At 54.0% G+C, this 14,414-nt stretch overlaps 1 protein-coding gene across 8 annotated transcripts; it reads left to right on the forward strand.

Annotated features, from left to right (window-relative positions):
• Positions 1 to 11,121, forward strand: Aire (autoimmune regulator). Of its 8 annotated transcripts, none has more exons than XM_041634940.1 (14): positions 1 to 135; positions 438 to 612; positions 831 to 986; positions 1,344 to 1,418; positions 1,899 to 2,012; positions 3,192 to 3,340; positions 3,525 to 3,605; positions 4,878 to 4,993; positions 5,910 to 6,009; positions 6,644 to 6,826; positions 7,993 to 8,114; positions 8,205 to 8,304; positions 9,778 to 9,846; positions 11,041 to 11,121. In XM_041634940.1, exons 1-14 carry the CDS (start codon positions 1 to 3, stop codon positions 11,119 to 11,121), a joined length of 1,656 nt encoding a protein of 551 aa, XP_041490874.1. The 8 variants fall into 8 exon arrangements, with proteins under 8 accessions (XP_041490874.1, XP_041490875.1, XP_041490876.1 ...); XM_041634941.1 differs by having other exon boundaries at positions 4,881 to 4,993; XM_041634942.1 differs by having other exon boundaries at positions 3,192 to 3,328.
• Positions 11,122 to 14,414: the final 3,293 nt, after the last annotated feature.

The raw sequence follows: 14,414 nt of genomic DNA on the forward strand, positions 1-14,414 counted from the left end.
ATGGCGGGCGGAGATGGGATACTGCGCCGCCTGCTGAAACTGCACCGCACCGAGATCGCGGTGGCGGTAGACAACGCGTTTCCGCTGCTGCACGCTCTGGCTGACCACGACGTGGTTCCAGAGGACAAGTTCCAGGTGGGCTCCTGCACCCCCGCCCCCGCCGCGCTTCTCTGTTTCCCGACTCCCCTTCCCTAGATCCTTTCTCAACCTCTGCCAACATCCATGCTATACCCCCTCCCCCACACACACACCAGCCTCAGCCCCCCTCACAAGACCTGTCCTGGACAAGCTTCAGGTGAGACCCCTAACCTCACATCCTGTGCACCCCGACTCCCCAGAATCCAGGGATTGGCAGGAATGGGCAGGCCTCCCTTCCAAAGGAGGTGGCAGGAATTGGAGGTAGGGTGTGCATGGGTAGCCTGATGCTGTCACTTCAGGAGACACTCCGGCTGAAGGAGAAGGAAGGCTGCCCACAGGCCTTCCATGCCCTGCTATCCTGGCTCCTGACCCAGGATAGTGGGACCATCCTGGACTTCTGGAAGGTTCTCTTTAAGGACTACAATCTGGAACGGTACAGCCGCCTGCACACCATCCTGGACTGCTTTCCAAAAGGTGGGCCTGTGCTGACGATGGTGCCTGCCATCTAAGCCTATAGGGTAGCATGGAGACTACGGGTGTACGTTTTACGTGCTTTCAGGGAGTTGCTAGAACTGGTACAGATCCTAAGAGGCAAAGGGCAAAGGCCTGACTCACCTTCCTCAAGAGTGTCCTGTCCTAGATCCCGCCCTGAGGAAAAGGTTTTAAGACAGGGACCCTTGTTCCTGCTGCAGATGTGGACCTGAATCAGCCCCGGAAGGGGAGGAAGCCCCTTGCTGGTCCCAAGGTCTCTGTACTGCCACCCAGGCCCCCCACCAAGAGAAAGGCGTTAGAGGAACCTCGGGCAACCCCACCAGCAACCCTGACCCCAAAGAGCTCCTCCAGCCCAGGTACTCAGGGAGAGGAACTAGCCAGGGTTGCAGGGCCCTCTCTTCTGTCCCACTGATGCTGCCCAGGGCCAGCCTGCTAGAGCCGCAGTCACCTCTGAGCACTGGAGGAGGCTCACAGTCTCGCAGCTTCTTCCTGTTCTGCAGACTGAGTTCCTGGGTAGTGAGGCAGGCAGGTGGTTTTGATTTCGTTTCCGCTGAGAAAGGAAACAGCCTCTACCGCTGAAGGGAGTTAGGGAACCCTTGATCTGACCCTCCCAGGTGCTCTCCCCCATCTCACTTGAGACCCTGGACCCACCAGCACCACCCCAGCCCAGAAAAAGAGGATACCTCCAGGCTGTATCCACCTCCCCTTCACAGGCTCCCACCCAAAGACCAAGCCCCCTAAGAAGCCAGAGGGCAACTTGGAGTCACAGCGCCTCCCGCTGGGCAACGGTGAGTAAGACCAAGAGAGAGAGGGGCTGAGTGTGGAGGTTGGCCAAGATCTGATCCCATATTGGCCTCAGCTGGCTGGCCAAGCCAGAAAAAAATGGGGACTCCCCTTGGGTGCACACCACTCCTTGGGTCAACCCATACACATTGTCCTCAGTGTCTCCCCCCAAATCTGTCCATTTTATTGTTCCCAACCTTCCGGCCAGTCCAGAAACAGCCATGACAAAACTATTCCTGTTCCACAGCTGGGCCCATCCTTGCTATACCATCAACCCCACACAGATCCCAGGGATCCCATAGACCCGTGCTTCCTGGTCCTCACCCCCCAAGTTGGCCTAGGAACCCTGTGCCCTGGCACAACGCAGGTTCACATCGTGAGACACTTACTAATCTACCATTGCACTCAACTCTGCAAACACTGCGGTCCCACACGCCCTGCTTATGCATGCATGTGTGCATCCCCGTGTGTCGTACCTTCCCCAGGAATTCAGGCCATGTCGGCTTCCGTCCAGAGAGCTGTGACTGTGTCCTCTGGGGATGTCCCAGGAACCCGAGGGGCCGTGGAAGGAATCCTCATCCAGCAGGTGTTTGAGGCAGGTAAATGCATGGGGAGCTGTCATTCCGTCAATAGCTTTGGGGTACCGGCCTTAGGGCGTGGCTTCTTGTCTGTAGTTATGATCTCTTAAAAGGAGAGAGACAGCAGTCACAGGCTAAGGCTGGTACCCCAAAGTTATTGGCGGAATGAACTCCCACAACAGGGAGCTGGCTGCCAGGGAGACCCAGGTGCTCAGGAGGTGGCTGTAGAGCAACAGCAGCGGCCGAGGGTGAGGACAAGGCAGCCAGTGTGCCCCCGTGCTGGCTTTGGAGTACAGGCCACGCTGCTGAAGTCCCCTACACCGGGAGGCCTTCTGTCAGGCACATTCAGGCACAGAACGCCCACCTCCTCATTGGTGGGTGCTGCTGAGTCATAGTTATCCTCAGACAGTTCCTCCACGTGCTCGCATTGCCCACTGAGGACAGCCCGTCACGTCCTTGCCTCAGACACGTATTCCAGTCCCCTTAGTATCTATCCAGACTCTTTCCACAATTGCCTACCTATGGGTAGGCTAGCAGGTCACCTTATACGGCCATGCATGTCATCTGGACAGGACAGAGCTGGGGACAGAGTCACTCACCATTGCAGTTACTGCTCCACAGCATCTCCTCTGTCCCGGACACCGGACTTGGATGCTATGGACAACCAGGATGGCCTGGGAGCTGATGCCGGCCTTGGTCTGTCCCCATCAGACCAGCCCCAAGAATCTTGTCTGACTATCCTGGGGCTATTATAACAAAAATTCCCAGGCTTATAACAACAGCTTCCAAAGTCAAGGTGTGGGTGGCCAGGGACCCATCCCACTGGGGGCTTTGGAGGGTCTCTTCCCTGTCTTTAGCTCCTATGCTGTTGTGATACTCGTTCTGAGCTGTGGCTATGCCTCTCCAATCTGAGTGTGTGTCTCTCTGCTTTCATCTTTCCTTGTTAGAAAATTGGATTTAGGGTCTAGTATGACATCATCTTAACCTATTGTATCTCCGAAGCTGCTGTTTCAAATAGGGCCCTATTCTGAGCTTGTGAGTGCACACTATTTATCTTAGTAAATTCCAGCAGCAAATCCCTTGCTGGACCCAGAACCCAGGCCTCAGACTTGGCTGTGGTTAGGAGGTGGGGAGGAATGGCGGGCTTCAGGTTCTGCCAGACCCCTAGTGTGAACTTAGGCCATTTGCCACTCCTCCCAGGAGGCTCCAAGAAGTGCATCCAAGTTGGGGGCGAGTTTTACACTCCAAGCAAGTTTGAAGACCCCAGTGGCAATGCAAAGAACAAGACCCGTGGTGGTGGCAGCCTAAAGCCGGTGGTCCGAGGCAAGGGAACCCAGGCCACTACCCCTGTAAGCATTACCCAATATGTCCATCTTTGGGGAGCTAGACCTTGGATAGCCTCCTGTCCCCCATAAAATAGCCAGGAGTTCTTCCTAGGGGTTGGGATTTGCTTCCCAGAGGCATCTAGTCCTGGTGACCACATGCATCTTCCCTTGCTCTGGCTACCTCACTATCACCCTGTATCTCTCATAGGGTAGAGATGAGCAGAGAATAGGCCAGCAGTGTGGGGTTCCTGCCCTTCCGGCCCTTCCCAGTGAGCCCCAGGTTCACCAGGTAAGCCCCAAGAACAGGGGATCCTGACTTCCCCACCGGTGTTCAACTAGATCTTCCGTCCCTTGTCCTGGGCATTTGGCTGCCTGGAACACAGAGGCTTGAGTTCCTACCCATGAGGGGTTCCTCCTTCCCTCCTCTCTCCTTCTCTTCCCTCCCCCTCTGCTCTTTCTTAGAAGTGTTCTTTCTGAGGATACATACTGAGAAACTGCAAGTTAGTCAGAGCAAGTGAGCTCAGATCACACATTCAGCCGGGCGATAGTGAGGCACACCTGTAATCCCAGCGCTCAGGAGGCAGAGGCAGGTGGATCTCTGAGTCTGAGGTCAGCCTGGTCAACAAAATGAGTTCCAGGACAGCCAGGACTAACTATACAGAGAAACCCTGTCTCGTATACAAAGCAAACAAACAAACAAAAACAAAAACTAGATATATTTTTAAAAATACATCATTTACTCTACAATTTCTATTTGTTTATTTGGTTTTCAAGACAGGATTTCTCTATAGCTTTGGAGCCTGTCCTGGAACTAGCTCTTGTAGATCAGGCTGGCCTCGAATTCACAGAGATGCGCCTGCCTCTGCCTCCCGAGTGCTGGGATTAAAGGTATGCGCCACCACCCGGCCATACATTCACTCTAGACAACACAAAGCATCTTAGCTGGGGTTGGGGTAGAGAATGCTGCTAAAGCCAGAGCAGGAGGGCTCCCTGGGGGCATCGACCTCACTCTCTCCCCCCAGCATCGTTGCCTGGCTGTGCCCACCATCATCAGGTATAGGTCCCATCTCCTCAGAGCCAGGCACTCTGCTGGTCCTGGACATCAGAGGTTGAAGAGTCCAGTTTGGTCCTGCTCCACAAAAGTACCTTGGTTGTTGGGCCTGTGGAAGTATTTCCTTCCATGACTGTGATGGTCACTGGGCAGCCTGGCATCTGGGAGCTTCTTGAGGAGGTGGTATCCAGACTCACAATTTCCTCTTTCCTGACAAAAGCATAAGGTGGGGGATAGGGAAGTGACAGGAGGTACCCAGGGCTGACAGGAAACCCCACAGGCCCATCCACCTGCTGTCCTGAGATCCACCTAGGGACTGCCTGGTACCCAGCACCCCTTGCTGAGAGGAACGCACCCTAGGTTTGTTCAAGAACTAGTACTGTAAAGACAATGGGCAGCACAGAGGTCAAGCAGGGGCCAGCAAGCGAACAGGGAGGGAATCAGGGGGAGGTCTCTGAGGCAGGCACCATGCTCCCTTTTGGGTCTGTGTGGCCCCTCTTGTCTGGCCAGAAGAACGAGGACGAGTGCGCCGTGTGCCACGATGGAGGTGAGCTCATCTGCTGTGATGGCTGTCCCCGGGCCTTCCACCTGGCTTGCCTGTGCCCACCTCTGCAGGAGATCCCCAGGTGAGCAGAGCGCCCCGTTGAGGCTTGCTGCTTGTGCGCTGGCCACCCTGATCCATCGCTGGCCTTACCTGCTGGCCTTGAAGAAGCCTAGCAGCCCCCAGCCCCACAGATGGATAGTCAGGGTCCTGCAGTAAGAGCCGTGCTGCAGGGCACCAGCTTATGGGGCATGGTAGGATTTTTTTCTCCCATGCCACCTTCCTCCCCTTCCTGCATCATGGCTCACTCAGGCCAAGAGGCCTAAAGGCAACCATAGCACGATGCCCCCAAAGCAAAGGTGCCCGTATTACACTTTTTTACCCTAGGTTCTTAGCCCAAATTCCCTTGGGCACAGGCCTTTTCCCAAGGCCCCCCTAAATCTCCCAAGTAAAATTGGGGAAACACAGAAGCCACAAAGCCACACTCTCCACCCCATCACTGACTGCACAGGCCTTTGTTCTGGGGAGTGCAGTAGTCTGTGGGGGTCTAGCCTTGGCTCTGCCCTTGTTTCTCCTTAACTCTCTGGTCCCCTTCCACCAGAGCCCTTCCCCTCCTGTCCTTGCTGCCCCTCCCCTATCCCTGAGGGACCATGATGCTCTGAGGATGAAAACAGTGTAGCCAAGGGACAGCCTACAACTGTAGGCCTACAGGCACGGCCCTGAGAGTTGCTGAGCATGCGGAATTCTTAAGGATTAAGAGAAACAGTCTAGGTACAGACTCTGGCCAGGACCACTTTCCAGGGGCCAATAACCCACATCCTACTGAACTTCCCTTGTGGTAACTGACTTACCATTTCTGGGTGTGGTTTCCCATCTGTGAATGAGCATGGTGACATGGGGGTCCTCGAGCCGTCCCCACCATGCAGTTCTGGAGGGGTGGGGAAAGAGTCTATGTTCTCTGCCTTGTCCTGCATGCCTGTGACTGGTGGCCTTGTGCACAGTGGCCTCTGGAGGTGCTCCTGCTGCCTCCAGGGCAGAGTCCAGAAGAGCCTGTCCCAGCCTGAGGAGACCAGGCCCATGGAGCCACCTGCAGAGACCCCGGTATGCCTATAATAGGTCACCCCCTCTACAGTTCTACCTCCTGGCTTTTCCTGTGAGTTCTGCTTGCCCTGGCTGCTGTGCCCTGCTCTATTCCAGCCTGAGCAACCTTTCTGGTGAATCCCCTGCTGGGTTGAGGGCCCTGGGGAGTTTGTCCTCACACTGGCCCCATTCCTCCTGCTCTGTGAGCCTAACACAGGGTACCACCCTCACCATTCCTAAAATTCTCCAAAAGCCTGGGTAGCTTTCTGTCGTATTACACCCCACATCCTGTTAGAAACCCAGTTTGCTCTGCCAGGCTGAGGCCACTGTCGCCCAGGTCTAACATGATGAAAGCGTTTGCTGAGAGCCATGGAGCTACACACCCAACCCTTCTTTTCTTTTTCTTTTTTAGATTTATTTTATTTGCATTGCAGTTATGCATGCATGTATGTCTGTGTGAGGGTATACAGACAATGTGAGCTGCAATGTGGATGTTGGGAATTGAACCTAGGTCCCTCTCTTAACCCCTGAGCTAGATCTCCAGCCCACCCCCAAGCCTTTCCAACCTCAATCCCACCACAACAGCCCAGTCCTGACTCCCAGGTGGTGCTGAGTGGTGTCCTGTGGCCCCTGAGTGCTGACCCTTGAATTCCAGATCCTCCTGGGACTGAGGCCAGCTTCAGAGGGGACCAGGGGCTTGTCCAGGGAGCACCCAGCCAGCTCAGATGCTGCCATCACATACGTGAACCTGCTGGCCCCACCTTCTGCAGCCCCCCTGCCTCTGCTGGAGCCTTCAGCACTACGCCCTCTGCTGATTGCTGGGACTGAGGGGCAGCAGGTGAATGAGGGGAGCTCTGGGGCTTGGGTGCTGTCTTCTGGGAGCTCTGGAACCACAGGGCTGGCAGATCCCTAGGGGTTAGGAATTAGAAGGCATTCCAGGGGTCAGGGGAGGACTCTGCCAGGAGAAATGTGTTTGACAAAGGGAAGGGGGTAATACCAGGAGCCACAGGGGCTATGAGATCTCCTAGAGGGACTCCTGCATAGCTCTCAGCCCTGCCACTCAACTCTGATGTTCCAGAAATCCAGCTGGGCCTTCTAGATGGCACAGCAGGTTAAATGGTTTGCTGCCAAGCCTGAGGATCTGAGTTGGAACCCCAGGACGCACATGGTGGAAGGAGAGACACGCTCTGATCTCCACATGCACACCCACAAATAGTGAATTAACTAGTAGAGAAGGAAGGGAGGAAGGGAGGGAGGGAGGGAGGGAGGGAGGGAGGAAGGAAGGAAGGAAGGAAAGAAAGAAATGCCTAGCTTGGTTATCTGGACAATACATCTCCACCCCCACCCCCACCCCAATAAATACACTTGTGTAGTGTCCGTCCTACTGCATGTACTACGGTACTATGTCTGTAGTATGGCGCCTGTACTACGAGACAGTTTGTGAGTCTCTGGCAAGGGCCTGGAGATTTACACACACAAACACACAGAGACAGACAGAAACATGGGTCATCCTTGAAACAAGGATGCCCCCTTTATTGTGTTCAGGGGCAGCTCTGGCCACGCCCCAGCTCTCGGGATCTTTCAGCTGCAAGCCACCAGAAACCACTCCCCTGGCATCAGGGTCTCGTGCTCAGAGCAGAGGAAAACAAGTTGTTTACAGGAAATGCAGGGTCTGGTGGTCCACAGTCTCCAATACACTTGGTGAGGCAGGATGTCAAAGGCTGACCCCCCTTGTCAGTCCCAGAATCCCCAAAGCCCTGCCTACTTCCAGCAGTCACATTCCCTACAGCAAGCTCCTCTGGAGTTGGATGGACAGCTGGTGGGAGCAGGGCTGGATGGATGACCCTAGCGTGGTCACCTCTGCCTTCTCAGAACGCCAAGGCATAAGAACTTACAGTCCGGCTCACACGAGGTTTCCGGGTTGACCCAGGTTGGTGGGGCATTTGATGAGCATGACATAGACCTTGGGTTGTGGTCCACGTTGCCCTACCACACTCTCTGCAGGGTCCTGCACCAGGTGCACGGTGCGGTGTGTGCGGGGACGGTGCAGACACGCTGCGGTGCGCGCACTGTGCAGCCGCCTTCCACTGGCGCTGCCACTTCCCGATGGCCGTAGCCCGACCAGGGTGAGTGAGGTGGCGTGGGCGGGAGAGTAGCCAACATCCCACTCACCCCAAAGATTCTCGGGCCCAAACAAACTTTCCCCACTCCTCTAGGACGAACCCTCGCTGCAAATCCTGCTCTTCAGACTCGATGACTCCCACACCAGGAGAGGCAGCGCCCACTTCTGCACGCCCAGCCCCTGGACTTGCCAAGGTCAGTGTGTGGCCAGTTGCCGTGGGATCCTATGGCATGGGGGAGAATTCAAAGCCAAACCCACTAACCTTGTGCCCCATTGCTTTTTTTGTTATTTGTTTTGTTTTTGTCTTTTCGAAGCAGGGTATCACTACAGATCTCTGGCTGTCTTGGAACTCACTGTACAGACCAGGCTTCTCTCTCTCTCTCTCTCTCTCTCTCTCTCTCTCTCTCTCTCTCTCAGACTAGTGATAGGATCAAAGGTGTGCATCACCACACCCAGCTCTCCATTACTTCCAGACAGGGTTTCTCTGTGTAGCAGCTCTGGCTGTCCTAGAACTCACTCTGGCCCAGGTTGATTGCGAATTTACAGAGATCCACCTGTCTCTGCCTCCCAAGTGCTGGAATTAAAGGCGTGCACCACCATCACCCTGCCAAACCCCATTACTTTTATAAAACGTGTTTCTACAGACAATATTTTGATAAGTTGAATCTATTTAAAAGGGAAAGACTGGGTGTGGTGGGGCAGAACTTTAATCCCAAGCACCCAGGAGTAAGTTCGAGTCCAGCCCCTGGCATACATAGTGAGTTCCAGGTCAGCCAGGACTACACAGTGAAACCTTTTTTTTTTTTTTTTTTGTTTGGTTCAAGACAGAGTTTCTCTGTGAAGCTTTGGTGCTTGTCCTGGAACTAACTAGCTCTTGTAAACCAGGCTGGCCTTGAACTGACGAGGTCCGCCTGCCTCTGCCTCCAGAGTTTTTTAATTTAATCCAGTGCTGGGATTAAATGCATGTGTTACCACCACCCAGCTGTGAAACCCTTTCTAAACAAAACTCAACAAAGCTAAGTAAGTAAATAAAAAAACAAGCAAGTGGAGGTCCAAGAGCATTGGCTCTTATGATACCAAACTCTTATGATTCATAACAGTAGCAAAGTTATAGTTATGAAGTAGCAAGGAAAGTAATTTTATGGTTGGGGTCACCACAAATGAGGAACTGTGTTAAACGGTCGCAGCATTAGGAAGGTCAAGAACCACTGCTCTAGAATCTAGACACGAGCAGAGAAGATGGACGAGTGAAAGTCACTTCCAGAACCAGGAAGAGGATTGGGCAGTTGGGCCATTCCACTGGCTTCACTGTGAGTGCCTGATAGGAGCTGTGTCACCAAGGCCAGGGGCACAGGTCTAAGTACAGCTCATGTGACCTGTGAGAGTTGGGCACAGGCAAAGGGAGACACTGGCTGGGTCTTGGTCACTGAGTCTCTCTTGGGGGACCTTGGCTGAAAAGAAACAGTCCCCCTCTTTTTCCCTGAAGGCCACAGGCAGTATATAGGACAGGTGGATTGCCCCCACCCTGTCTGCACCTCCAGCCTGAGGATCTCAGGGTCAGTTTGTTCTGTGGTGGGGTACAGGATGCTGCTTCTGCAAGCTGGAGTCCTGTTTCCAGACCTCCAGCTGCTGCTAGGTTGAGCTGACTGTTAACTCTTTGGTTCTAGGTGGGAGACGACTCTGCTGGTCATGAGCCTGTTCTGCAAAGGGACGATCTGGAGTCCCTCCTGAATGAGGTAATGTGTCACCTGGCCTGGGCTGAGCCCCACCCCACAGCTGCTCTTCCCAGAACAGCGCATCACTGCTTCTGTGCAGGAGCCCCAGGGTGCAGAGCCCTGTGGGAGATAAGCTGTCTTCCTCCTACCTGTAGCCTCCCTCCTCCTTCAAGAGCCCCGCACCTGAGAGTCCTCCTATTGTCCACAGGCCCTCAGAATCAGGAGGGCCTAAACCCTTGACTCCTGAGGGAGAGCAGCTGTGGTCTTTCAGGGACCTCTCCCAACTCAGGTTTCTGCGCCATAAGATGGACAGGTCAGGCCAGGTGTGGTGGCCCAGGTCTTTGATTCCCAGCACTTGGGAGGCAGACGTGGGAAGATTGTGAGGCAGATGCTTATCTGGGCTACATGATGAAATCCTGTCTCAAAGACCTGAGGGGCTGGAGAAATGGCTCCTTGGTTAAGAGTGTGTGTTAATCCTGCAGAGGACCAAGTCTGATTCCCAGCAGCCATGTCAGACGGCTTATAGCTGTTTATAATCCAGGGGATCTGATGCCTCTGGCCTCCTTAGGCACCTGTGCATGCACACATGCACACATTTAGAGACAGAAGGAATTAATTTCTTCTAAAAAACTGAAAGGAGAGGGTGAAGTTACTAGGATAACTGAGAAGCCAGAACTTTTCAGGACTTCCTCTACTGTAAGGGCACAAGCTCCCTTGTCATTCCCACATCCCAGGGGGGTCCACTTGCCCTCCTCAGTGTCCACTGGCACTTTGGGAGGCTCACCTGGCCATGAGGCTGGGGTATGTCCTATGCAGTGGGCCGTGCATAGGCAGATCCGTGGAAGCGCAAGAGAGAGATGGGTGACCCGGCATGGTTGGCATTTGAAAAATGAGGACCTCCCCGCCGTGACTTCCTAGTCCTGATAGGATGCCCGACTCCTGAGCAGAGAGGAAGGACCTAGCAAAGAAAGCCACAAGGGACAGCCGGATGGCCAAACCCAGGGATTACATCTTGCTCTAGAAAGCACTAGATGAAGACCTCCCTTTACTGGCATGTCCTGTGGGACCTGCGGTCTCAGTCCCCCACCTTGAATTAGAGGGTCAGAGTGGGCGACACCCTCATGTCAGGATGGTCACAATTCCATTGGTATGGCAGAGTGGGCACCAGCTCCGAGGAGGTCCAGCCGTCTGGACTTCTATGCCACTCTCTTCCAGCACTCCTTCGATGGCATCCTGCAGTGGGCCATCCAAAGCATGTCACGCCCGCTGGCCGAGACACCGCCCTTCTCCTCCTGACCTCAGGTGGCCCGGGAGGATGGACAGCATAGTACCAGCCCCCATCCCACATCACCAGATGAGGCAGAGTGGCCTTACGCCTGCAGCCACTCTGTTCTGAGAGGACATGCTCCATCAGCCCCGTGGCTGGATTGGTTAGGACCAAGGGCTGGCGGGTTCCAGCTGTCACTACTCAGCTTGCAGATGGTCCTGGTCCTTGTGGGGAGACAAGACTGCCCTGTCCTGAAATTAAAGTCACTTCTATGGGCTTTGAGGTGCTCTGTGTTGGGTGTTTGTTTTGGGGTATCCATACTCCTAGGGTTTGGCACCATGCCAGGGTGGAAGGAGTTGACAGTCTAGACTGTCAGCCCCTTACCAAGTGTGCGACTAAGTCCAGTCTTCAGCTTATCCTGCCCTCATCTCCAGACAGAGCCCTCAGATGCCCGCATGGGAACACTGTGGCATACTGAAATGTCCTGAATGCCAGATGGTGGCTGCAGACCTCACCAGGAATGGAATTCAGACCTAGGCCAGTGTCCTTAGCTAAGACCCATGGCCATGTGTTCCTATGTGTGCCCTGAAATAGTCCCTAGGGAACAATAGCTAGAGGTGATGACCAAGACGCTTAGCCCTGGGCACTGTGGTGAGTGCAGCTCAGCATTCCTGAAGGCTACAGATGAGCATGAAGGAACCCCTAGGACAGCCAGCATCTGACTGTTGTCCACACCGTTGTTACCGAGCAGCTGTCTGTACCATGTAGGGTCAGAGGCAAGGAATAGCACGGGGCGTACGGGGGTCTCAGTTCCATGGATGCACTTGAACTTCTCACTCTGTAGACCAGGCTGTCCTCAAACCCACAGAGACCGGCCCGCCTTTGCCTCCCAAGTGCTGGGTTTAAAAGTGTGTGTCACCACATCCAGGCTGCACTTGAACTCAGTGTGGCCACTGAGTGTCTTGACTTCTCCGTGTGGAAGGTGAGTGTTGTAAGGAAGGGTTGAGACATGTTAGTTCAGAACTACATATTGGAAAACTTGCACACATGGAGCAGGGCTCTGCCTGAGGGTGTGTGTGTGTGTGTGCCTGTGTGCTTGTATGTGAACACTTGTCCCTGTTTACCATGGCGGGGGAGGGGGTCCCCCAGAAGGTGGTAAGGCAGCACACAGCTGCTGTCCTTGTAAGATGTTCTGGTGGGGGAGGTCACAGACAAAATGTAGAGCTAAAGCCCTAGAGTGGGGGGTGGGGGTGGGGGCCGAGATTTGCCAAGAAGCTGCCCAGGGAATCCCAGATACCACCATGATCATGACATGGTTCCATAGAGTTCTCTTTGGATGACCCCTCCCAAAAGTAGAGGGAGGGACCAACTCCAGCCCTTCCCAGCCGTGAACTGGCTCTCTTCGTAGGGCAGCACTGGTACTCTGTGTCTCAGCTTGGGAATCCTGGAGGACCATCAAGAGCCCAGCATCACCAGAATGCCTCTCTGGACAGGTCCAAGAAGGACCTCAGTCCAGGTCCACCTGCTTTTACAGAGACTGTGGACCTCCATGAGATCGAGCCCTTTCCCGTTTTCTTTAGCTCGCCCCTACCTGGGACCTGAGCTCGGGTCCTGACCCCATGAGTCACCCATAGACAGGCTCTTTGAGGAAACAAATGCTTCTGTTTTGACTTATGTGAGGAGGGAAGTGCAGCAGGACAGTCTCCGGCCACCCCCTCTGTCCTCTTGGACTTCCTGCATGTCACCAGCCCTCCAATACCCCCGCTATGCCTGCTCCACTTTGTCACTGAGTCTGACTTTTTGATGTGTTGTTTAGAGACAGTGTTTCTCCGTGTTGCCCTGGCTGTCCTGGTACTCACTCTGAAGACCAGGCTGGCTTCGAACTCACAGAGATCCACCTGCCTCTGCCTCCTGAGTGCTGGGATTAAAGGTGTGTACCACCATGCCTGGCTTTTAGCGGCTATTTCAAAAGTAATGAAGCATGTCTTTCTGCCTCTAGGTGGGGCAGATTTCAGTCCCTGGAGCCTTCACCCCACGTTCTTTGACTCATCTCCTGGGCAGCCCGTGGGTTTATTGAGGCATCTCTTGTTCTTGTCTGTCTGTGGTGTTTTGTCTCATTCATCCTGAACCCAAAGGAGGACTGCCCAGGATCGTCCCAAACTTAACTGAGAGAGCAGCAGGCGGGTTTGTGAGAGAAGCAGCTGGTGCTGAGAGCTGTTTCAGGCTGTAGAGCAGTTAAGTCTTCTTTCCCCTGAGGGTAATGGGACTGATGAGCAAGCTGATCAGGGCTTACATGACACACGTGCGCTCTGCTGCCCCTGGTGGCTGCAAAGAGACCTAGGTTATAGGCTGGTGGCTACTTCCCATGGCTTACTAGTGATATCTCCTTCCTGCTCTCGTGTGTGTGTGTGTGTGTGTGTGTGTGTGTGTGTGTGTGTGTGTGTATCTGGATCTCCGTTTGTTGTTGATATTGCTGGAGACAGGGTCTTACTATGTAGCCCAGGTTAGCCGGTAGCTCTCTATCCTCTTGCCTTGGCCTCATAAACGCTGAGGTTACCAGCAGCGCCATGGGGCCTAGTCTCCTATTCTACTAAAGACCGAGCCCGCATTATCATTGCCATGGCTTTCACCACGATGGCCTGCCGCCAACCCCTTCAAGATGGATCCTTAGACACACAGAGCCAACAGAAGGAGGCCTGAGGACATGGGTGAGTGAATGAGTACTTAGCCACTGACCTCAAACCTACGAGTTTTTTATCGCTCCCGGACACGCAAAGTCCATTCTAGATGTTCAGCCCAGACAAGCATGGGTGAAGAAGATAAAATGAGGGCCAAAGTTAACACAAAGATTGCTAGATATAGAGGAAAACTAAAGCAATAATATGGCAATGTTCTGATTCACAAATGTCCTTAGTGCAGTTGCTGTAGGGACAGGCAAATGTTCTAATGGGGGACGGAGCCAATTAGATGGGAGGAGTTCTATCTCTGAGGGCACCAGGCTGCCATTCCAAGACTCCCAACAGACTGAAGTAGTGCAGCCAGCTGGTCTTGGGAGCAGCAAATCAAGTTCTACATCCCTGGGACCCTCCAGTTTCAGAAGGAGGCCATCTTTAAGAAGAACAGTTGGCAGACTCAGACAGACAGACAGAATTTACAGAAAGCAGCCCTGAGCCCCAGGCTAGCTCCTAGGTTGAGCCTGATAGGAATGCTGGCCTGCTGCCACACGCCAGACTGTCAAGTGAAGGGCGATAGACTGGAACCATTGAGAGCCTTCTTGTCCATGACCTCAATGCCACCTGGTGGCCACCCAGAGAAACAGCTA

This window comes from Microtus oregoni, unplaced genomic scaffold (genome assembly GCF_018167655.1).
Source record: "Microtus oregoni isolate MIOR12 unplaced genomic scaffold, Mior012 000046F_ref0000063, whole genome shotgun sequence".
NCBI lineage: Eukaryota > Metazoa > Chordata > Mammalia > Rodentia > Cricetidae > Microtus > Microtus oregoni.